Source organism: Acanthaster planci, linkage group LG17, assembly GCF_054643075.1.
Source record: "Acanthaster planci isolate LZ-2023a linkage group LG17, COTS_SCS, whole genome shotgun sequence".
NCBI classification, from domain to species: Eukaryota; Metazoa; Echinodermata; class Asteroidea; order Valvatida; family Acanthasteridae; genus Acanthaster; species Acanthaster planci.
Window position 1 is genome coordinate 6,695,347 of NC_141793.1, and position 25,837 is coordinate 6,721,183.

Sequence of the window (25,837 nt, forward strand, 5' to 3'; positions counted from 1 at the left end):
GAAGGTTTCTGTCGGAGTTGCTGGACATTGTCCTTTATAATGGCTGCCAATTACATGTACATGTAAGTGGGATGTGGTATTTACATTATGGCATTTGGAGGCAGGATTCACACTATAGTTTCAACAAGGTACCGCACATGAAGAACACTGATGATAGGCACATGAATAAATATGGAAACAGACATAGAGTAAGCATTGGGCCTTACAGGTATTCTCATACATGGAGTCTATAAATATGTATGCATATGTACCGGGACATGTACATCAAACATCCAAACAATAGCTTTGTCAATATCAGCTGTTTTTATCCTCTGTATGATTTTATCCCCCCCAAATTAGAGGATACCCACCCATTCCACTGATTTCTTCAACTTACATACATGCATACCGGTACAATGGAAGAGAGTTTGGCTAAGTGAACAAATGCATTCTATCAATTCACTCCTGACAATTTATGGTCAAATCCCACCAAAATAATACCTGTTTCAATTAATATGTTATATACTGATACATGTACAAGCATACTGGTACATGTCCTGAACTCAAAACAAAAAGAACTAAAACTAATATCAGATCTTGTAGGCAAGGATTCATTCAATGTTCACTTCACTTAGCAAAAGTACCGGTATTTTTCCATTATGAACCTTAACAGCTGCCATTGCCATAACTGTAGTGCTGCATTTCATAACCTTCAAGCAAAATCAATGAAAAGAGGGTAGAACATGTACATGTATGTAGTCAAAGGCTCAGCAGGCCTTCCTTTAAACAAGCCTCTACATGTAGTTTAGAAATCCATTAAAAACAATTCATGTTCATTTAAATGCTTCCACGTTTGTTTCACTTTTTACCCTCATAACTTCTATCCCTACATTAAACTCAAGGCCAAGATAGATCTGCTGAGTGTAACTGCTCCCATAGCACTGACCTGGTAAACTATGACATTGTCATGCTCTAATTTGTTAACAATTTCATCATCTTTTTCACTTGTACATGTATGGGGAAAGAACCCTTGATACCTAACTTTTTGTGACACACTTTCTTTTAGCACTGATCTCTAATAAAGAAAGGTTCCGTGCTCCCCAACTTGAACTGTGTCATAAATTACCACCTGTATAACACTGCTTCCAAATCACTACAAACACCTTTGGCAATGATGATGTCACGTTAGGCCTACTGTACATGTACATATATCGTATGTTAGCCTACCCCACACAACAACCAGGCTTGGATTGAGAGAAGGGGACTTCAACAGTTTAAACCTGGCCTGAAGCTGCAAACAAATTACAATGCAGTCCAATAACTTGTCTGATCAAATTAAATGTGTAAGGGTCACTGGTTTGCTGCTATTGTATGCCTTCATTGTCCAAACTTCCAAGCATTCGCCTTTCAAAAACCTGTGCAAAAGTCAACTCAGCGGTAATTTCATTTCAGTCTTTTCTCAAGTTTCTGATATGCTTTAAGATGTGAAGGCTATAGTATGTAAATGTGTGGGTAAAAGGGATGGCTTGCCTTGTGCATGTACGATGAAGAAAAGTATTACCCAGGGTAGAATGATTCTTCAGTTCAGAGGCGTTAGTACAGACAAATCTGTTGTTTGTGCAAGAAGGGCACCATGCATGTACATGTACCTAGTAGTAGTAGCTGGTTGAAGTTACATGTACCTATAGCAGCAGATTTGTCTCCCCGAGGGTTATAGGGGCTTTTATAGCTCAATGTTTTGATAGGCCAGGGGGTAACAAATACAGTGTGTGTGTGCAGTCTTTTCAAAAGGCCAGCAGGGATTTTATAGTCCCCATCCATGCACTGCTTTCTTTGGGCATATTTACTCATTATTCAACTTCCAAAATTTGGGCTCCTTTTCAGGTGTCAATCCCCATGTTTAGACAGCACTTCAACTTGGTGTGGGCAGCTTGATACTAAAGCCAGAGTTTCTCCTTTTCCCTTTAAAAAAATCTAAACAATTTTCTTTCACCTTTCCATATCAATTGTGCCCCATTCCTATTCTTATTCTGCATCACTAAAATTGGCCATTTGCAGGATTAAGTAACAATTAGGGTATTCTGTATAAATCTGATCTAACCACATTTGAATGAAATGAGTGCAAAGAGTTTGGGAAATACAAGTCTGTAAGTTCAAATACCAGACCTTCCTAATGATACCGGTACATGTGCATATATACACAAAGTACACATGCATTACATAAACCTGCAGAGCCTCAATTAAGGAAGGTTTGTTCAAAATATATCAAAGGTCCAATTTCAGTTTATTTGTGCATGCAGTTTGTGTTTTACAAGTAGGTTGGGCTCCAATTTACATACTGTACTGTTACAAGGTACCTGTATTCATGTATGTAGGCACCAAGCATTCAGCCTAACTAACTGATCTGTGCATTTACAGTAGGGGCAAGAAATTTACATACACAGTGGTAGAAGAAAAACAGTTTTTCTCACATTTCAAAACTTTACTCATTGCTACCAACTTTTGTTTTCATGAGGACAGACAAGATAGGTCTCTACTTAATGTGCATAAGTGCATACATCAAATAAGAACACTCACAGACATATACGATCCACATTTATAGTTACAAAAAGCAATATTTTACATACTCCAACCCTATGTTTCTTGTCACATCTCCTAGTTGCAGAGGACCATTTTCTCAAGTGTTTTCGAATGACCATAAGGGGGCAAATGTAAATTTCACAAAATGATTTTTCAGAAATATTATCATTTTGAACCATAACAAATGTGTCTGAGTATTTTCAATTGAAGTACACAATATAAACATTAATAACAATTTATCTGACCTTATAAAGAAAAAGTTGAAAAAACTATTTCAAACAGCAACAATTCAAGCAAGTGTATGTACATGTAACCTTTTTCCCCAGCTGTACATGTACACGTATTGTACTAGCTGGTCAGTGGAACCATGGGGCTGTTAAACACAAGGACTTAGAACGAAGTCCCCACAGACCGTAATCCAATTAACCGCTCTGGCCAGCTCCATAGACAATGCACCATTTCCAGCCCCAAAGAAATTCTTTGTACACAGTGATCGCCAAAGCTGGGTAGCTGGTAACCCACAGATTCGCTGTGTTTCACTGCGGCATACTAGAGTAAATAAATAGTGGAAAGGATACATGGAGAAGATGCACAGATCCCTAAAGTAATCCTCAGGAGTTAGTGAGAGATCCCAGCAGATGCGATCGAAAATTCTGAATCAGCAGTGGTCATTTGGCAAAAGTCAGACGTTTTTAAAGTCAGTTATGATATTTTGCAGTTCCGGCAGTAGAGATCAAATAACCAAAATATGAACTACAGTATTTATATCATAAGTCGTAATCCCAGAGGTTCCTATGGTTAAAACTAGCTTGAAACATACTGCAGGAAAGCATCTGACAACGTGACGAGGTTTCATGCTGAGCCAGTTGTGGCCAATGACATAAACAATAACGAATCTTCCCATATTTTGTGCGTTTTTTTATTTTCTTCTGAACTAGCTACATTCTTTCAGTTTTCTTGTCATGTAATTTTGGAGAATTTGTGTTTGTCAGTCATTCTGTTTATTATTAACAAAGATGTTTTGGGGTGTAAAGACGTTACCAGGCTTTCTTCCTTTTCTGGAATATCAAAATAATCACTAAAATTATCAAAATTTAAGTCTCTGGTGACAGTGGTTTCTGTCTCGATGGTGGCCATGTTGAACATGCAGAGGTTTACTGACACACAGGCACGGTATCCACGATCCTTTGCAAATGCAACTCCAAGCATTCCTTGTGGCCCGCAAGCGGTGCATAATTTGTTTTGTCCTTGCAGCACGTGCAGTGCTTGCGGTGGCCATCACTGATCATTGTATGTGCTTACTCCTTGTGTATAATAGCTCCATGGTGGAACTGGCTTCAGCAAGCTTACTGGTAGTGGTATTCTGAACTTCAGTGCCAGTAAGCAATATTCTACAGAGCTGAAACTTGAAGACTTACATGTACCAGTATGATGCCACATGATACATGTATGTGATTTCAGGATTTAATTAATTTCACAATGGAACATATACCTGTACATACCGGTACATGTACCACCACATACCAGTCGGTTAGGAAACATTTCTGTTGCCTGTTCTTGGTTCTGCAGTCACCACAATACCTGTGTGTGTGCTCTGTGCATGTGCAGTCAAAATACAAAGTATGTACTGTAAGTTTATGCCTGTTCAAGAACAGAGCATAAGGCTTTTCCGCATTTTGAATGTTTCTTACGGGAAGGGGGCTTTGAAGAATAGACATTAAATGTCACATTATTTTCGTCCAGCTATCTGGAAAGTTCAATTGCACATGGACTCCAAGAGACATGAGGCTTTCAACATTGCACCTTTTATGTCATGTGACTTGCTACTTGAAGAGGTCATCATCACACAAGCTCAATGTTTGTTTATATCCCTTCCTTTTCTAGTTATTTACAAAGTTTCAACACAATGGGATATATACTTCTGGAGTCAGGCTTTCAGAGTACACCTTTAATGTCAAGTGACTTGGCACCTGATGACATCATCATATGAGGTCAATTTTCGTCTATAACCCTTACATGTACTTTTCCAGTTATCTGCATATTTCAACCCGATGGGAGACGTACTTCAGAAGGTATACTGGTAGGGCTTGAAGAGTGCAAATTTAATGTCACGTGACTGATGACGTCATCATCACATGTGCTCCCTTTTCATCTTTCGTACATCCCTTTCGGAATTTCAACCAAATCAGACATGTACTTCGGGAGATATAGCCTCTGATATTTGCATCATAAATGCCATGTCACTTGATGTCATGATGCCGATTTTTCTTGGACCCTGTCTACCCTGAGGAGGACTGAGTGTGGACCTAATACATATGGAGTCAGATTGAACAAGGGCCTAGTCTTGCTGTTGAAAAACATGTAAAAAAATATGGGAAAATATTAAGTATTTTAAATTCCACAATAAATCAGGTGATGACACCGTTATGATGTCATGTTTTGCGAAAGACCTTTGCTATAAGTTGTCCAACAGTCAAGTTATCTTAACAGTCGAGTTGCCCTGAGTCGGGTTGTCTTAATGCACTAGTTGTCCGGTAACCATTCAGACAAAGGTTTCTAGGTAAGTGTTTTGCCTACAGTGAAAGAGCATTGGAGTGATTGGGTGTATATGGGTTCTTGATTGGAAGAGCAGAGGAATCATATCAGACCAGATTTGATCAAGCGGAGAGCAGATCTGTTTCCAAGATTGTGTGATGTTACATGTACCTTGTGTGTGTGATGGTATGAATCATTAGCCACCAGGCATAGTAGTAGGCAGTTCGACAATATTTTCTGTGTGAAAAGAGCCTACCTGAGGCAGAAAAACTTGGGCAGTATTTCCAAGGACCTAGTGAGCAGTTTTTTGCTCTTGAAACACCAAGGAGATTTGCGCCCCTCTATACAACCACACAACCGTAAGTTATTTAATTTACTCAATAGACCATCATCTTCTTGTATTACCAAAAAGGGTTGCTCTGATTTTCAAAAAACATAGCATCAACTCTGGAGGAAAACTGAGTATTGTACCATTTAGTAGATTTGTTGATTTAGAACCATCCGAACATTTTGAAGATTAGACAGATGTTTGCAGATTGAATTAATGCTTGAAGATTAAACTTAAGCTTGAAGACTAGCCTACAGTTGGAAAGAATTAGTAAATTTTTATCGTTTGAATCAACAAGAAGATTACGAATAGAACTGACATGTATTCTGTAAATGGAAAAATGTGATAATCGATTCTTGTTAATGATGTCAAACATATCTAGTGAAAGAAATACCTAAATATTTTGTAAATACAGTAGATGGCTGTCAGGTAAAGGAGATGAGGCTAGAAATAGATGACATCTAGGGGTACTGGAGCTGTGCAGCTGTAGTACACCCAACCTAGAAGGTGGCGCTTCCAATAATCAACCAGCAACTGATTGTACTTCTGGTTGCTACCTGTACATGTATCAGTATAATAAGCCCACTCTTCCTAGAACTTTATAAAAAAAACCTTGTATTAAAATTTTGTGAATTTTTAACTTCAGAGAAAGAGTGGAATTCAGCAAATAAATTCATCAATAAAAACTGAAGTGATGGAACAACGTGTGTGTAATTTAAAGGCAAATTTAATTTGGAAAAATGAAAATACCGGTATTGTAGAAACTGCAAATAGAAGAAATTATTGTATGTCATCCAAACCTATCAATGCATTGCGAACATCGAAAAGGTTTATGGCAGACTACCCCGCCACCCACCTCTTCCACATCATAGCCGGCTATGATGTCACGCTTGACCACTCACACACAAAATACGCACAGGGCTTCACCTACATTACCTCATTGTAAAGTGCTCGCGTTAGAACTGCCCATGTTTGATTTGCCTCGCTTTGGGACCGCCGCCTTTGCAACATCATGGCCAGCTACCGGGTTCTTGGTTTGGACTTCGATTTTCTTTCTCCTATCACCATTCATTTAGTGTACATTCATTGACTATGCATCCCCACAAGGAATCCCATCTAGTTACATGTACCTTTCGCCCAGTAGCTTTATTGCCCGCTTGCAACTGCACCCAATTGATTTTGCAGCTTGGTCTGCGCTGCACCACGGCCACTTCAACATTGTAATCAACGATTTCAAGGGGGTCATTTTCGAGTGGTGGGGTATTCTGCAATTACTCCCGACTTTCTAGCATTGTAGAATGTGTAACTCACTAACTGTGACAAATAATACCAAGATTGCTTTTGTTATTCCCCTCCTGGGTGCCTGATTCTGTCCCCATTCGTAGCGTTACCCTCCATGATTTCCAAATTTGGACAGACCTCAATTTTTTTTAATTATTCACGACGGCAAAAGTAAATCTAATGTTAGATATTTATTCCTTCTATTTCCTGGTCACTGCGATAAGTTATACTTGCAAATTAACAGTTAATTGCAAAGAAAACACTACAAATATTCCTACAATATTACTTGCCCAACTTGTCTGGCTAAGCTGCAGGCAGTAATCAGGAATTTTGGAATGTTTACTTTTGTTCGTCTGACCGGGCGGCGATGATCACCGAGCACTTTGATATGCCAGAGTTGTAACTCCTTCGTGTTCTTCCTCCATGTTTATGTAGGCCTACATACATGTATATCAAACATGTACGTGTGTAGGTAGGGAAGCTAAATTTGTCGATTTTAACTCTGTTCTGCCCAAATCGAGTCAGCATAACGTTAGGCCTACACGTGTACGGAGGTACAGTAGTCCAATGCGGGCCCAAATAATGGAGGCTTGAGGGGAGAGAATTTCATGTACGGACGCCACTAAATTTTTCCCTACAGTGACCTATAGTATTAGTCAAAGCACTGACATGATGGAGGAAGGATTTTACGGGTTATGTACCAGTACGTCCTGTATGATGTACATGTAGGCCTATGTATGTTACCACGGACACGGCGGAGGGCCCAATGCAATGCCTAACACTGCCTGAACAACGTTAGATCAAGTGGTAGTGAAAATTTTCAGGTATTCACCAGTGTTCACCTAGAATTTTTCAGACCAGTCAAGCGGCGTCCGTACTCTTTCCAAATGGGCCAAACAGGAATCTTACCTGAAGGTTTTTAAGTGGTTTTGCCAAAATAGGTGCATTGCCCAGATCACCATCACCATCGTCTAGATTAGGGAACACACGCACGTAGCCGGGATGGATTCCCTCACCGTACTACATACATTACGGCACGCACGCATACGGTACGGGACAACCGAAGACCGTATCTTTGGGCACAACCAAAGATCCTATAGCGCCGCCTAGCGGCGTTATGCGTTCTTTACGCACAACCCAAATGGCGACACATGACTAGACTTAGATCGCAACATGGGATCGCGGCGGTATTTCGATGCAGCATAGCAGCACTCTGTGATGTATTGATACAAACTATTGTGCGGTCAGTACCGTTCCATGTCACAAAAACATTATCTTAGCTATTTTAGAACTAAAACCATCTTTCTGCCATCCAGTTACAAAGTAACTACGTTTTGGTCACAAAAAATTACATTTTCATAATTACATTACTTCAACGTCAAACCGCAACAAAAAAGGTTTCCATAAAATGGCAAATAATTTTGACCACAGCATTTTCGGTACTTATATTTTACAGTTGAAGATTCTCAGAAACTAATAAGAGAAAAAATTCCTCAGTAAAAATTCCTTTCAGAGAGGAATATTTCACCCACAAAACTTTCATTTCTCAGTACGCATCTTCAGTGGAAGTTGAAAGGCACAAACCTACTTCCAGATTGAAAATAAAACAAAGCCTGAAGCAACAAGTGGATGAGAAAATGGGGTTGGGAATACGAACGAGCTGTTTCAGTAGCTGGGCCAAAACAGTAAATTAGTTTTGTGAATGTGATTCAGATCAAAACGGTGGTGTGGGCTACACCACACCATTCTAATCAGAATAACTAGTCAGAATACCTACTTTCTAAGAGAAGCTTAGAATGCTGTGTTTGACTCTGCTCCTTGCTCATATCCAGATTGACATCTTTCCACATTCCAGTAAACAGTACTATAATAGGATAATGAGGCAAAATGTACACTCGCTCTTGACTTAATAACCACAGTAGTTGCAACTTTTTATGAATCATGACATATACTGTACATGTAAATAAGTTTCACCTGTAAGTTTTGAAATGTCTGTAATATTTTGTCTCTAATGTATGGGAAAATAAATACCTTGCACTTTGACTTTGGTACATTTTGGCAAGATTTACCACATAAATGTGCTGGGATATCAATGTGACCACTGTGGCTTATCCCCCATCTGGATCCATCCTTGGGTTTAGGGAGGTGAGAGTGAGCACGTGCATTGATTTGACAGATTAAATGGACTTTAAGGAGAGGGCTACAAAAAGGAGGGGAGTGTATTGGATAGTATCACCTTGTACATGTGTGAATTCGTGACAATAGGTGTGGGCTATGTTATGCGCATTGATGAAAATATTAATTTATGTACAAGTTTACCTCAGTACAGCTTTGAGTTCTACAATGGCACAGTCTGATTTCAACAGGAATAACATCAAGTTTATAAAATGATGGTAAAACAGCAGAATCATAAGTTAAGTTACTTTTAATAGTTTCCATAATTAAATGAAGTAATCCAATTCCTAATAACAAACACATGAAAAGATAAAATGCAATTTCTTTTCAAATAAAAACTGCCAACTACTAAAGCTTTGAAGTGCATGAGGTATAAGTCTTTAAGTCTCAAACAACTTGCTAAAATGCTCTAGGACATCTCACACGGGATGAATTAGAGTGCATCCATGCAGGCCCATTAACATGAGCTGCCAATACTAATACATAACTTTAAAGAAACACTGACTGCGGAAAACCAACCATGGGTCATCTCCATGCACATACATGACATTCTGAAAGGCAATCTAATGTTGCTCTTTTTTCTGTTCTCAGCAAACTGACTTCTTGGTGAGTTCTAAGGGTGGGCCGTTCACACGTTTAAACGAAAAAAGTTCCAAATCCGTTTGCAGATTTTCCCAAAGGTTTTGACAGAACCGCCCCTTCTAGAGGTTTGACGTTTTAATTGATGTGATCTGGCATTAATTTTTTCGTAAACAATGCCAGTTACATACTGTTTTTTTCCCTTTTGGCATCCATGTGCTTTTTGAGAAAGAACATGGATTCTAAACCAATAAAATTGCTTGTGTTTTAAATGCCCTAACTCCAATCTACCCTTTTACATTGGTTGGACCATATGCATTGTTGAACTATATAATTATGCATATATGAAAACACCGAGGTAGGCAGCGGCATCTGTAGTGTTGGCTAAACATTTAAACATTATAGGAAAGTTTTCTAAACGTTTTTGAAATTTAACGTTAATCCCCACCCTTAGCGAGTTTCCTGTATTTGGAATAATGAACATTTTCCCCAACAAAGTGTCATGTGAGAAGTTGGAAACTGCTTTTCATAATTCAGAGTCCAGCACCCCACCTCTGAACTACTGTGCTCTTAACATCAACATAAACAGTTGTAAGAAAACAACGGGAAGCCCGTATGTACTTACTGGAGCACTTCAATTTTTTTGGGGGGGATTAGGGCTTCTTGTAATCCATATCAGTACATTTGAATTATGAATAAGGCTTCACTGAGTGTTCCTAACCCCAACATTTATTTACCGCAAAATAACCGTCTGCTGTAACAAAATCTGCAAACTCCAAGGAAACTATTTCCCTGTCTTTTTAGTACAAACAGCCTCTAATGAACACTATTGACAATCTATAGTAAACAGTAAAACAGAACTTACAAACTTTTAACAACACTGTGATCTATTCACCGCACAACTTACAGTATGTACAAGTTGCAATTGTAGATTATATACACAATATAAATAATGTTCGAAACCTCCAAAAGGACCTGTACAGAAAGCAGATATCATGTTACAATCACAGCTACCATTTTCACACTTATACATTTTAAAAATGGTCTCCAGCATAAGAGTATATACAAAAAACACTGTAGATACCAACTTGAGTCTTCACTACATTGACAGCATATCCTTATCACACAGGACTCCTAATGAACTACACAATGCAATCTCAGGTTCAAAAGTTAAGCTGACTTCATGCCAAAATGCAAATTTAGAAAGGAAATGTTTAAAAATCAATGGAAACAAGACCAAGTGTCACCATCATGTCACTTCACTTTTGGCACTGTAGATGCCTACATTATCTACAAAAGTTCAATCATGCCCTGCTTTTCACTGATGTAATGATGTCATCAGAAATGTCTGTCATTGCACATCTAACATACCATTAAAATAATGTCAAACTTGCAATTAGAAGATTAGAAACGTTCAAACATTAGTAACTAATTTGTCTTGTGTTGTGATACCACACAAAGGTCCAAACTTGGTGAAATTGTGTCACTTATGAGGCATCTTTAACCACTCCCTGCCGGATGGAATTTGCATATACGGGACAAGTTGCCAGGCGATTTTCAAGATTTTCTATTTTCAAAATTCTTCAAAAATTCATATCTTCATTTACTGGATACTTACACCCACACAAATGACCTTCTGGTGGCTTCTCTAATCTGACAGGCAATATCTATTGACGCCCCGAGTATTGCAGCCAGGCCTGCCACCCAGTAAAGAGAGCCCACATTGTGCGGTGTTGTGTCATTTCCTTTGTTCCTGAAATTGTCCCCAAAATTTGTTCCCGAAAATGGTGGTGGTGTCTTTTACAAATGCGGCCAGATTAGCGTGCAGAGGTAGTGTATCGCTCATCCCTGGTGTCCCTGCTGATAATCCACGGGTGCTGAATGCCGCAATCAATGGTATACTGTTTCAAAACAATGACGGATTACCTCTGCTAATGCCAGCACTCTATGCTAACAGCATACAAAAAGTTAATGGCAATTCCTAGCAGCTCGGTCTTTTGTTCTGAGTACAGTCTTTTGTTGCTAGGCCCAGCTCCTTTGTCAGATTTCAGGCACCCCGGAAATGCATACAATGCCAAGGTCTCTGGTACTGGGAACACCGGCACCGAGTGGTTAAAAGAATGTTGCAAGTACTTTTTAAAAAAAATATCTGCATAAAGAATCATCCAATTATGTCATTCTGACTTCACCTCAAGTTTACATGTAACACGTTGTACACATAAAAAACAAAGTTTCAATCAAATCAGCTGTGTATAGTTGTAGAGATATTGGCCTACAAAAAGGAGCTATCTGGACATGTCATGTGACCCTCAATGTTATCATGAAGTCATATCTCAGAACGCATCTTCAGTGGATGGTGCAAAGCTGAAGTTGACAGAACTCGCAAATGTGCACAAACCTACTTCCAGATTGAAAACAAAACAAAGCCTAAAGCAACAAGTGGATGAGAAAATGGGGTTGGGAATACAAACGAGCTGTTTCAGTAGCTGGGCCAAAACAGTAAATTAGTTTTGTGAATGTGATTCAGATCAAAACGGTGGTGTGGGCTACACCACACCATTCTAATCAGAATAACTAGTCAGAATACCTACTTTCTAAGAGAAGCTTAGAATGCTGTGTTTGAAGAGTAAAAATGCTCCTTGCTCATATCCAGATTGACATCTTTCTATACTCCAGTAAACAGTACTATCATAGGATAATGAGGCAAAATGTACACTCGCTCTTGACTTAATAACCACAGTAGTTGCAACTTTTCATGAATCATGACATATACTGTACATGTAAATAAGTTTCACCTGTAAGTTTTGAAATGTCTGTAATATTTTGTCTCTAATGTATGGGAGAATAAATACCTTGCACTTTGACTTTGGTACATTTTGGCAAGATTTACCTCTGTGTACAACATAACTGAACTGTCATCAATGTGACCACTGTGGCTTGAAAACTGACGACAAACATAGGTAATGAAAGGCTGGAGCACATCTACACAATTTGAAAATTACTTGTCAAATGAAGTTTACAGATCAATGTGGGAAAAAAAAGTTTTCTGAATTACAATTCCAGCTCAAATGAAATGTTGTCCTTTGTAAAATAAACAAACAAGCTAGCAAACGGTATTCTGGAGATGAATTTCTTAACAGCTACATACAAAGCCGTCATGTAGCTGTTATAGTTAACCATGTCATTCTTTGTGGGTCAGCAGCACAGGGCCTTAGCACAGAGATGCTAAGCAAAGTCTTGTTTGGTTGCAAGTTTATGCACAAACAAATATGTTTTCTTCCTTTTTTTCCCATCACTGAAGAGCACACATTGTAAGTTGATTGTACACTTGTCTCCCCAAGCAAGTCTTTTCTGTGCTTGGCATATATGTATTTCTGGACCCTGGAGTATCTGCTTCATTCAAGCTGGTTTGCAGTGATCAAACTGCTGTATCTGTCTGCTCTGCAACTGTTTGAACATGACTCCAACTGTACATTACGATGTTGACTCCGAGTACAAAATGTTGCCTTGTACTAAACGGTTCAAAAATTGGAATGTCCTTTCAAAGGCACATGTGAAATCTTGTTACGTTAATGAAGGAATACATACAAGAAATTGTTAGATGCTAATGCCTTGCAAGGAATATTCTTATAATATATCCAAAAACAAAAATGACTTCTGAAACCATTCATGACTTGAATTGTACACAAATATGTGACTGAAATGAATACAGGTTTTCAAGTTCTTTTCTTCAATAAATCTCAGACAGAAGTTTTCAGCTAAATATCAGGTCACATTTCATTGATACGTTTAAGAAGCGGAATCGTCAATTTAAGTTTCGACCTGGAGGTGTGTAGTGTCCCAGTCAAATTTGGGGCTTTGCACACACACATACTTACCCTCAGTACTTCATTTAGTAAATCAAACCATACAACACTCCAAGTAGATTGCAGTAAACATTTGAAATGTAACATTCCTTGAACCCTTCACACGTCATCTTTACAGAATAGTGTTTGATGGCATCAGTGAATACAATATTATGAAGTATACTTGAAATATCTAAAGGTGTCCATACATCTACCATGACTGTCATGAATGAATGCAAACAGCAAGGTATGGTCAAAAGATAGATTGACCCACCAAAGAAACACATGTACAGAACTCAAACTGTTCACACTGGGGTATAACATCTTGGGAAAACTAATCCGTGCAAAGGTTGGCAGAGAAAAGTAATCATTTGACTGATCCAGACCCCTATGCCGGCAATTCAATGTTAACATTGCAAAATAAGTTTAACCGACTATTATACGTGTATAAGACTAGTTTTTCTCAGCATTAGCTGCTTAATTTTTTATTCACAGTATTTGTCAATGTACATTTACATATTTATTATATTGTCCATGATATATTAACCATTGCCAATGTCAGCATGAATAAATAAATAAAAAGGACAAAAAATAAAACAGCCCTGTCTCTGAACCCACAAATCTGAAACTGATTAAGTGTGTACTTAAGTTCCATACTGAAACTGGATATACGCCCCTCTAAGTATGTCAATGTAACATAATCTCTAATGACATCATCATGTAATTTTTCAGTGCACATCTTGACTTCCCCAAAGGGGCAAAAGTACTGTATTGAAAAAAGAGTCTATGAGACTCATGGCAGAAGAATAATAAGAAAAGAGAAGAAGAGATGACAAAAGAAAGGCCTTTCCACACATATGCAGAAAGCCAAGATTATTAAGCCAGTTTAAAAACAAAACCACACCCAAATTACTAAATAACCAAAAACCACATGTTGGAGAACAAAAGCATCTAAAAACAGTACCAAAACAATGAACTGTTACCAAATGAGGGTTTTCTTTATTGGTGGGGGTGTTTTTCTTTTGGAGATTAGTCCTTTTTAGATTTCTTTCTGTTTCATATGACTTTGTAGGAATAAATCAATGCTAATGCTAACAGTGCCCTGACAACCACTGTACATGTTGTGCATTTCCAACACTCTGCAATGTAACCAATGCTACACATCGCAATTCACTTTCGCACACTTTTGTTGTGCTTATCAAGTCTCAAAATCAATGAGTTTAACTATGACAAGGACACAAAGCACATACATGAACATGTATGCTCATTTTAAACCTACCCTGGAATTTCGTAGCATTCTAACTCATTTTTCTGTGGTTTTTGCTAGATTATATAATATCCCCAAATACACAAGCTAGTTATGATTTCCTCAACTGGATAGTCCTTTTGCATCCTCCCCTTGTCTTTTCTTGAATGGAGAGTTTGGCCTTGGAGTGTACCTGGGCTCATTAGATGTTGCATAGGAGCTACCCATCTTGGTGGTAGGGGAGAAGGAGGCAAAATAATCAGCAGCAAAGGCCACTACATCTTCTGGTTTGCGTAGGAGAAGGAATTGTAGGAAGTCTGCAAGAAGCGCTTTGAGCTCTGGATGGTGTCTCATGTAGGTAGCATGGTCTCCCTTCAGTTCCTCCTAGGAAGAGAATGGCCAATCTCTTGATTTTTTATTTCATTACACAATGACTGCCCTCAATTTTCATTTCACTTAACAAAAGCGACTGAAACTGGATTCCAATTTACTTTCAGAATGTGTATATACATTACATGTACCTGATCCCTGTTTGTTTTCTAAACATTAAAATAAAGGGGAAGTTATTTCCTCTTATGCTTAATTCTGAGAATCAAAATAAAAAAATAATGTTCTAATCAGCTGGATCCAAATTTGAAGTGCAATGATAAATTAGCCTAGTTGAACTATGGCAGACACGAGGGCACTACATGTATTAAGTCTGGGTAAAATCATTTGTGTTTGCTCAAAATTACCCACTTCAAATAGTGTCTTCCTATTGTGTCTGCCGTGCTTCAAATAGGCTGATGAAAAAGGAAAGAAAATGATAATGGTAATACATGACTGGTAGGAATGGTATGATACTGCTGAGATTGCAGATTTCAATCCTGTTTCAATCAATTTTTGACAGTGTAAATACATCCAAAGGCTGACAAAAAATAAACTTAGTAAGTACCAAAGTATTCCACCATGCAAAGAAGGGTTTCCCATGGCATGGTGAAGAGTGTTTGTGACCAAAAATTGGACAAAATCAAAGAGCACACGGCAAACGCGTGAGCCACTGACTGTGTATAAAATGCATGTTATACCAGATGAACATACTGGCATAACGTGAGCCATATGTTGAAAGACAGACAATGTTTTTTTAATTTTTTGAAATAAAAATCAAATTCCTTCTACCTCAACTAATAAAAGTTTCACTAGGATACACTCTAATGATACTCTCAACCCACTTTCTCTCTAAAAGCAACAACCTGCTAATAAAATCATAAACAATTTATTTTGGCCCAAAACTCATGCCCTTACTTACACAAATGTTTCAAACTAAGACTGGCCAGAGATTCATTTTGTCAACTAAACCCTAAAAGAGCTTTAAGGAATTTTTAGAATATGAATTCTTTGCAGTCATTTTGAAACCATTTTTGCAAAAATCGAACATACCTTTCTCATGCAGCATGCATTTTTTTTCGAGACAGGTCAGCCAAAAATGTTCATGTATACTTGCTCAATGCATGCCTACTGGCACGCATTTAGCAGTAAACTTCAAATGATCCTAATAAGAAAACCATATGTCTGCTTGAGTTTAAACTTCACATTTGCAATGATATAAAGTGTCGGTACATACATATCAGGTTAACCCCTTCGCGCCGGGACGCGGATAGAGCCCGCCGTAAAAATTGAGATCCTCAGCCTGCTTTTCAGCTATCATTCTCGGCCCACGCTTGAGCGAGCACGGTGAAAGAAGGCAGACTCTGGCTCTTGTATATATGGTAATTGGCCTTTGTGTGTAGCCCAGAAATGAAAAGACCGAATTTGCATCATAATCACCAGCTTCACAATAGTCCCCACTTTGAAAAGAGGCAATGGGAATGTGGAAGCTTGAGTAGAGCCGTGTGCCACCGAACAATCTGCATTTTCACCGTGTAATTCAAAGCGAGCAGAGCACGCTGGGCCACAAACCGAGAATTTGGGGTTTGGCAGGTGGCCTCCGTGGCCAAGCTAGGCTGGAATTCTTGGAGTCGGCTTTCGGGAAGAAATTCCCGTCGTCAAGGGTTTAAAAAAAAATAGAGCGTGGTACAGCCAAGTTCTTGAGGGGGACCAAAATAGCCTGGCTCTTTGAGGGTTAAATTTGTTCTTTAAACCAAATAATAAAAACCACAAAGTAGTTGACATCAGACCTTTCCAACAATACATTAAGAGAAGTATATTTGGAAGTAAAGATTCTGACTTGAACTGAAGAAAGTTTAACTTCACTCGCACAGAAACAGTAATCAACAGGATCAGGATTATTCAATATCAACTTTCGCAGACTGACATTTGAACATGACAATCCTATGCAAAACAGTAAGATGATAAGGCAAATCACCCTACCTTGCAGGAATTGATGCAATCATTTTATTTGGGCAATAATTTTTCTTTTGACAAAAAAGGGAAAATAAACACAAATATAGAGATTATATTTCAGAATTCTAATTGTTACCAATGAAACTGATCTCTATATGTAGCTTTACATAATTTCACCTACTTATGACTTTAAGTAAGCAAAATTTATACACACAGAAGGTCTATCCACACATACAAAACTCAAGAAAATAAGACGAATGTCCCAATTAGCTTGTTTTGTACTGACGCAAGAAGACCACTTTGGAAATATTTTGGCTGCATTTATCTAGCATATACATGTACATGTGTGTACCTTCTTGTCAAGAAACTTTGAATACAGCTGCATGTCTTCCTCCCAGTTTAGAGGTTTACGAGGTACTGATTGCTGTTGTCTCTTCTCTTCCTCAGGGACAAAAGCTGGTAACTGCAACAGCCTCATGGTTACTGGGGAACCAACTTGGACCCGACTTGTCAAATGGCTGTAAAAAATATCCAAAGAAAACGAACAATGGATGCACTAACTAATAAGTACTGACATGTTCATGCCTCTGGTATTGTAGTATTCTCATAAGAATTCCACATACTAACAATAAATCATTGTACGGTATAGTGCTGTTCTTGGAAGTACCCCGATGACAGCAATACTATTTCTAATATTTGTCCTCTTGAATTAATTGCACTGGTTCCCTATCAATCAAGAGCATGGCAGTGAACAGTGCAAATCAATACTGCACTTGCAAGTCATTATGCCCATGTATTATGGGCTGAAGCAGTGTCACATGTACGTGTCATTAATGCTGAAACATTTCTGTATCAAAGATACATGTACATGTAGTTGAAAATTGGATGTGGTGATCAAATTAATTTTGTATGTATAAAATCATCTGCCTGATACAAATTATGACAATAATGGATAGTTTTTTAAGGGAGTCTTTGACTCATTCAATGTTGTTATTGCTTGCGAGATTTGCTTTTTCCTTTCACAAGCACACCCCTTTAAACAGAAGAAAATGATTTGGTAGCCACTGGCTTCTAATGGGGAAAAATCTAGGCATCAGCACTTTCATGAAAGTTTAGTAATCAATTGGCCCCAAAGGGAAAAATATTGACTGCAGCAAAAAAGGCAGCAGTAAGTTTTGATCTTAGTCTACAGTAAACTTATATGCAATTAGAACATGTAATAATAAACATAGTAAGTTTAAGTTGGTACCTACTGTACTTAATTGTGCACAGATTTGATAGAAGTCTGCACACACACATGTAATATAAAAACACACATACATGTACCCGTGTTTACATTGTCCATCCATAACCATGGAAACATGACCCAGCCTGACACAAATTCACCTCACAACATGCATATGTATGTACACGAGCGCCAATGAGGTCAACCCACGAAATCTGGGTTCTTGCCAAGGGGTTCAGCCACGGGCGTCATCTTGTTCATAGTTTCAGCGTGTTGCAGGACACCTTGCTGCATGAATTACCCTATTTCTGACAATCTGAATCACAGTGACAACCTTTAATTCTGGAATTAGCTCTGTTTCAGGCTTCATTTATGTTGCAGCAAAAAATGGAGCCCAAGCTGTGGTTTATAAAAGGCCCTGGTGTCCATATACAGTGCATCAACAACATATGTTTAGATCAGGCACCAACCAACACTGACTCGTACCGGTACCCCATGCAGATTGTGCGTATGAATGCAATATACGTGTACAATACATAATCATGTAAAGTGCACTCAATAAACTTTAAATTCATGATGCGATTTACCCTGCCATTTCTACCCTTCTGGAATGAATTTTGAGTACATAATCATCGCTTTTTTATTTTTAAGCATACTCAAAATTGTTCAAGTACTTTTTGTATGTAGTTTTTGAGCTAAGTCAGTCACAAATGGCAACTGTAAGGTGAAAATATGATTGTACTGGCAAAAATTTGATTGCTTTTGAGACTGATTTACCAGGCGCTATTTAAAGTGTTGCACACGCAATATGATGCTGATTCAGGAGGCTCTAAGTCTAAGGACAGTGAGGTGAACTCCAAGCAAGAACTGAAGATAACACTTGTACGGCCCATTCACAACATGCACAGTCGACTCTCATTATAAAATCAAAAGGTAAAAAACAAGGAAATGAAGAGACATTTACAAAATGAAAGAACGTCTAAGTTTTACATTGTTGACTATACTTTGGTGTAAGTGTTGGCTCAGAATCCTCATTACCAAAACATTTTGTGAGACAGACCACCACACGTTAAAATGGGCTGTAGTTCAGAACAGCTGTGTGCATCTGTGACTACAAAATGCTATACAGGACAGCCGCTATACCAAATGTTTGTGTGGAGACCATCATGTTTGTTGCAGTGACGTTCCACTGTACGGTGTCTCCAGTGATATGAGTGACATATAAAATATGTAATCAAGACAGCACAGGGAAAAAATTCACAATCAACTGCAGACATGGAACATACATGTACTACTTTACAGTGTGTAGGACTATGCAAAATTCTCACTGCATTCAATGCTCATGTATATTCAGACCAACAGTATGCATGCCAATTGTCCAGAAGACATCCCCTTATGTTTCATTTTAGGCTAAGGATGTCATCAAGTGGCCATGCAAAACACTTTTGATTGAATGCTTATTGTAGTTGTTCAACACAAAGGCAAGTCTAGAAACTGCTGTGCTTTTAAGCCCAACCGGTGTCCAGAACATATGCAACTTTGGTGTGGTTGTCTTTCGCTAGGTCACAGTAATAGTGCTTTCTGCTGTAGTGGCATGTTGCCAGATCTCTTGGTTGTTGAAAATCTCAAATAAGAAATCAGTTGATCTGTTGGAATGAAAACTAATACGGAAAATTGACGCGATTGGTTTATTGGGCATATAGGTGGTAATGAAAGAGGCAATGCATGCCAGCTACCCACGGAAGAATGATTTGAAATCAAGTTTATCTGTCTTCAAAGAAATGTGAATGCCATACATGTAGGTTGCTGGTGGAATCTGTTTGTGAAAAAAACAAAATAGACTTGATTTGATTTGTAAGCATCCTGGCGTAAGTTTTTTACACACTCAGTAATTCACATATCCTTCAATTGTTTCTTCAAGCATGGTCTAAACACATCTGCTTTCAGTCAGCAAGAGGTGGTGATAAATGTCAAATGTCTTATCGTAACTTTGCTGAAAAAGGCCAATCCAGGATATTTTCTTTCTTTTCAGTTTTGGGGTTTCTGATTTGAAGCTTTGAATTCTGCGGGTAGATTTGTTTTCTAGCTCTTCAGAAATTTGGATTTTTAGTCCCAACACCACAGGTAGATCAAACCAACAACTGCTGAAAGTTTTCCCATGTAAGCAATCCCTGGGTAAGTATTGCTCGGAGATTTCTTACCCATCCGATAGGAAATATGTCTGCCATGTTGTGGGTAGATCTGTGCTGGACTGAATTGTCCTCTCAACACCTGTCACTCTTATCTCTTCATCCCCCACTTTCTGAGGGCGCTCTTCAAGAGGTTTCTGAATCCAAAAGAGAATTTTGAAGGAACGTTACCAATTTTACCAGTTAACTCTAGAAGTGTCAGGCCTTTTTTAAACCATCCATCCCCTAAGTAGCTATCAAAGAGGGCATGCATGTATAGACACTCGTTATGAGTACATGTACATCTATCATTGAGCATGTGACTTGAATAAGGATACATACATATATTGGCTGACCTGTCTTGGGAAACAATCTCCTAAATGCTTGGGGCCCCCCCAAATGCCCTACAACAATGGAGAAAATGTTCAGGTGGACATATCCCCCTCCCCACTCTTTTAGGGTGAATGATATTATTTATCTGCCTGAGGAAAGTCATGCTAAACTGTCCCATCCTTGACCACTTGCTGCTGGGCACATAGGCTTTATACACGAAACCGGGGAGCCCAAAACCGGACAAAAGAGCTGGGCCTTGTTAACAAAAGACCGTACTCAGAACAAAGCACTGAACTGCTGGGAATTGCCAACATTTTTTCAGTTGTCAATAGCAGAGGAAATCCGTCATTGTTTTGAAAGATTATACCACTATTTGAGGCATTCAGCACTAGCGGATAACCACCGGGGACAAAAGTGCTCCAGCACTCCAGCGATGAGCGATACAATACTGCTGCACTTTAATCTGGCCTGCATTGAAAAGACGCCAGCAGTGCACTGTGCTGGTTTTGGAAACAAAAGAAACTTATATAACACCGCACAATCTGGGCTCTTTTTACAAGGAGGCAGGCCTGGCTGAAATACTCGGGCGTCAATAGATGTTGTCTGTCAGATTAGAGTAGCCACCAGACAGTCATTCGTGTGGGTGTAAACGTCCAGTAAATGAAGTGATGATTTTTTGAAGAATTTTGAAAAAGAAAATCTTGAAAATCCTCCGGTTTTACGTCATGCAACTTTTTAAATTCCACCCGGCAGCAAGCGGTTAAGCATGATTCAGTATCTAAACTGCTGACTGCAAAACTGTAACAAATGTCCACATGACTTACATATGTGGCACAGCAGAGATTTGCCTCTGAATCAAAGGATAGGAAGCTCATGTTGCCTGGAATTCCCTTCTTGACCATCACTCTCTCCAGCATGAGGTTGGAGCCTACACAGTAAAGCAAGGATACAAAGGGCACACTTCAAAATGAGAATAGTCCATGAGTGAAAAGTGGCATACAGTACATAGACGTCATTGGGATTACTGCTAAAATCATCACACTGTGTAAGTCATGGTGTAAGATACAACCAGGGCAAATACTGCACATGAAGATAAATCATTCGGGGAATGTATCATAAACGCAACTTTCGGAATAGTTAAGGTTCACGTAGCTTAATACTGCAGCTAAACAGCCATAGTGAACTAAAATTAATTCACTACAATATTGCCAGTCTAAAGCATAGTTAACAACACGTAACCATCCTTTCGCAGGTTGGCAAAAAGTCCGAAAATTGCAACGCCCACAGGGTAACCCCAAGTAATGTACAATGCATGAACACAGTCACTGCAAATTCTTACATACCGGTATACCGGTACGTGTATCAAATCTGTAATGCTGTAGGGTGTGTGAGAAACTACATACTAAATTGGACGACAGGGGATTGCTAGGGTAAAAAAAAACCTATTGGAAAAAATAATACATGTAGTTCATTCAAAAAAGTTAACCTTTGTCTTCCTTGGCAATGTTCTAATTCACCTATAGTGGCGTGTAAATGGAAACTTTGAGATCCTTGGTGGCAGCAAACATATCTGTTCTGTTTACCAGTTCTGAACATGAGTGCATAGTTCTGAGCATGCATGCAGAATTTTATTCAAAAACCTATGATGTTAAATTTCAACTTACAAGTTACTTCTTTGCTTCCTAAATGAATATATTATACTCAAATCCGGAGGCAATAATGTGTATGCCTAAATTGATGTTTTTAGCGAATAGAATCAGACGCAAAGGAATTTGCATAGTTAGTGACCGTTTGGGTAGAATGAGTGCAGTGGACTGTGACTTTTATTCAATATCTTTCTTTTTTCCTCCTGTTCCAAAAGTTTTTATGCATTGAAAAACCCAAAGCTCTCCCCAGGGTCACATGATGAAGTAGTTGATGAAACAGGTGACCACACAAATCCACTTCTTCATTTCAACATTACCTTCAGAGATGAAGCCCTTCATTGCATCAAGGCTATACATCTGAGATGTCCTCTGAACTTGCTGTAGATAATTCAAAAAGAAACAAAATCAAAAATACATTTGGGCAATTCCATGGTCAGTTGCATTGACAATTTTCTGTGTCATTTCTTTATCTTGGTGTTATTAGTTTTAGATGGTTCAGTCTTTCTGTTAAGTTTATACACTGATATGAACTGGAAACCCAAGGCTTTGAAGAAATAATAGTTGAAATCTTGTAGGCTTTGTACTATGAACATCTTGACATTGTAAAAAAAGATCAGTCACATTACACTAAAAGGACAATTCAAAGCTTCCTCAAACCAAAACACTTGAAATGATATTAATATGTTACAAATAACTCCCGTAGAGAAGTCTCCAACTGTGTATTTACACATGGTAAGCAAGTTGAAATATTAGATATGTACGGGAAAACCCTGATTAGTCCCATTACAATCAGTTGCATTACAGTTTGTCCATTAATTTAGCCAAGCCTATATGAAGCCTCATCTATATTCTTGTTGAATGAAATAGGGTTCATTCTTTATAAACAACTTTAACAAATGCACACAGTTGATATCAAATACATGTATTTAAGTTAACCACTCCTTTTCTCTTAAAAATGATGGAAACAAGAATTCTTCCCCAACAGCTAGTGTGGGTCGAGTCCACTAGAGAATACCTACCTAACAGTAATTACATATGCAAATTTCCCATATGTCTATAGTTATTCGCTGAAAAGACTGGATCATCCACTATGCACTGCGGTCACGCCGCCATGTTCATCCTTTTTTAAAGCGACTAAAAGTGTCGTAGCCAGGTGGGGAGGACAGGCAGGTGATGAGGACTGTTTGGGTGGGTATTCGCTGGTAGACTCAACCCACACTAGCTGTGGGGGAGGAGTCTATGGCACACTACCTACCCAAATAGTCACTACATATACAGATGGGGGCTGGCTACAAAAAGGATAAATGTCTGCCTGACAACAAGGATACGTATATTATGCATCAATAATGATGACAAACTTGTATGGTAAGGGAGGTCAGGAACTTAACTCATCCTAATATGGTCCTTGCTGCAGGAGACTGCACAGCAGACGGTAGGATCGTCCTACCATGTACAGAGTCACTTTGCAGGATGCCCCTCAGGTAGCAAGGGGTGAAAGTAGAAGGAGACTTTCTAACATGCAGCCTTTCAGAAGTCTACAGTAGAAAGCCCTTGAAATTAAGGCTCAGATGTAGAAACCTACCTTTACATCATGGGCCCCAATGTTGTTTTGACTATGTTTGTCAGGGCATGATGGCCAGTCTGGCTTGGTGAATGCAATGGCCAACAACGTCCAGCGGGTGATGGAGTCTGTTGCTGCTGGGCGATGGGACCTTGTGGTAGCAAGGAATCATTTGGTGCCAGTCCCCATCCAGTGCTTTGCTTTACTAGTTTAGTATGTGGACTAGGCACCAGAGTTTTTCCGTAATGCCTGGCGGCTCAAATGATAAGGTCTGACAATTTTTTTTGGTTGGTCAAAAAGCCAACGGATGGAATGAGGCTGAAATTATGCAGCTGCCAGTGAGAGTGAGCTTCGGCAGAGTGGACCTGCAGTATACTGTCTCCTGTGGAGGCACCCACAGCTGGGAGGAAGGCTGGATGGGTGCTGGCACACCATAGGGAGACATCAGTGGGGGGCTCAAACAAAAGAGGGAACAATAAGCAAGTGAAGGGCTTTTGCTTAGGTCCCCAGACATGATTAGCTGTTTGGTATGAGGATGTTCATTGGACATATCACACAGGAGGTGACAAAGGGCTACGTCATCAGAGATGGACTTGTTTCCAAAGCCAACATGTATAGGGTACAACACATTGGAAAAGGTAGATAACGAAATCCACAATAGTGGTCAGATGTCAAACAGTCAGAAAAATGCTATTCCCATGTAGACATGGCTGTAGTGTCATCAGAAAATCCTGCTGAGCAGAGGGATCGTTGGAAGATATCCAAAACTGTAAGTGTGGGACCACAGGCATCCCGGTGTAAGATCCCTGACTTGGGCTGCTGGAGGGAAGTCCAGTCTAATCAGAAGGATGGACAGCTGGTGAACCAACAGCCTGTTCAGTCCAGGGAACCAGGGCTGACACTGCCAGAGCTGGGCAGATTAGTAATGTCCGGCAGCATTTGTGCTCTGGTTTGGGAGGACCAGAGGGATCAGAGAGATAGAAGAGAAAGCACATTGATCTGTAGATAGAGCGATCCTGGCCTACGTCCTCAGATGCGGTGCTGTGGTGGAAAACACCAGGAGCAAGGTCTTGTTTAGTCATGACAAGAGCTCGATGTAAGTTCTCATAACATAAGAGTGCTCTGACTATGCCAGGGAGCAGAGTCCACTCAGTTGTTGTGACTGACTATGCCAGGGAGCAGAGTCCACTCAGTTGTTGTGACTGACTATGCCAGGGAGCAGAGTCCACTCAGTTGTTGTGACTGACTATGCCAGGGAGCAGAGTCCACTCAGTTGTTGTGACTGACTATGCCAGGGAGCAGAGTCCACTCAGTTGTTGTGACTGACTATGCCAGGGAGCAGAGTCCACTCAGTTGTTGTGACTGACTATGCCAGGGAGCAGAGTCCACTCAGTTGTTGTGACTGACTATGCCAGGGAGCAGAGTCCACTCAGTTGTTGTGACTGACTATGCCAGGGAGCAGAGTCCACTCAGTTGTTGTGACTGACTGCCAGGGAGCAGAGTCCACTCAGTTGTTGTGAGAGAGCATGACCGCTATCATATTATCCAGTTTTGCGATATTTTGATTACATAGTCTTTTATTTATTGTAAGCTTTCCATGTCAGGATGCTCAACAATTTTTTGCAAGTGTCTTTGACTTGAGTAGTGGAAGTTCAATGGTCTATGACTTCGGATGGCATAAGAAAGCAGGTGGAATTGCAGCAGACTCAGACTCACTGACCAGCAGTCTGATGAGGTGGAGCCAGGCAAAGGCTGGAGGTAATTGAGTGGACTGATGTGAGGAATTTCTTGGTGGTGATGAATCTGTTCAGATTGGTTTCCGATTGATAATGAGATGCCATTTGTCTGATTCCTGGAAAACTCCAGAAAAAAATATTTTCAACGGTTTATCCTGCACGCTATGTGTGCTTTGTTGGCAACACGCCGTGCGGCATCTCCATGTGAGACTACAACATCCACACATATCGAACACTGGCTACGGCTCTTCACCGTCTGATCAAAATTCCAAGCTATAGTTGTAAAACACACGACCAT

General features: G+C 39.4%; 2 protein-coding genes across 4 annotated transcripts in view; both read right to left on the bottom strand.

Annotated features, from left to right (window-relative positions):
• The window catches only part of LOC110989331 (ly6/PLAUR domain-containing protein 6-like), an 89,614-nt gene extending 81,844 nt beyond the window's left edge, over nucleotides 1–7,770 (bottom strand). For 2 of the 3 annotated variants that reach the window (XM_087147667.1, XM_087147668.1), the window contains exon 1: nucleotides 7,613–7,770. The gene's annotated coding sequence lies outside the window, so the exon portion shown is untranslated. Of the gene's footprint in view, nucleotides 1–7,535 lie in introns of all 3 variants that reach the window. The other variant, XM_087147669.1, reaches the window with a different exon arrangement.
• Nucleotides 7,771–9,113: 1,343 nt separating this feature from the next.
• Nucleotides 9,114–25,837, bottom strand: part of catip (ciliogenesis associated TTC17 interacting protein) — a 35,979-nt gene continuing 19,255 nt past the window's right edge. The window contains exons 6-10 of the mRNA XM_022254131.2: nucleotides 22,560–22,620; nucleotides 21,421–21,524; nucleotides 20,297–20,421; nucleotides 17,223–17,388; nucleotides 9,114–14,932 (exon numbers count right to left, since the gene is read on the bottom strand). Coding sequence (XP_022109823.2) covers nucleotides 14,672–14,932; nucleotides 17,223–17,388; nucleotides 20,297–20,421; nucleotides 21,421–21,524; nucleotides 22,560–22,620 — 717 coding nt within the window. The 3' untranslated portion in view covers nucleotides 9,114–14,671. The remainder of the gene's footprint in view (nucleotides 14,933–17,222; nucleotides 17,389–20,296; nucleotides 20,422–21,420; nucleotides 21,525–22,559; nucleotides 22,621–25,837) is intronic.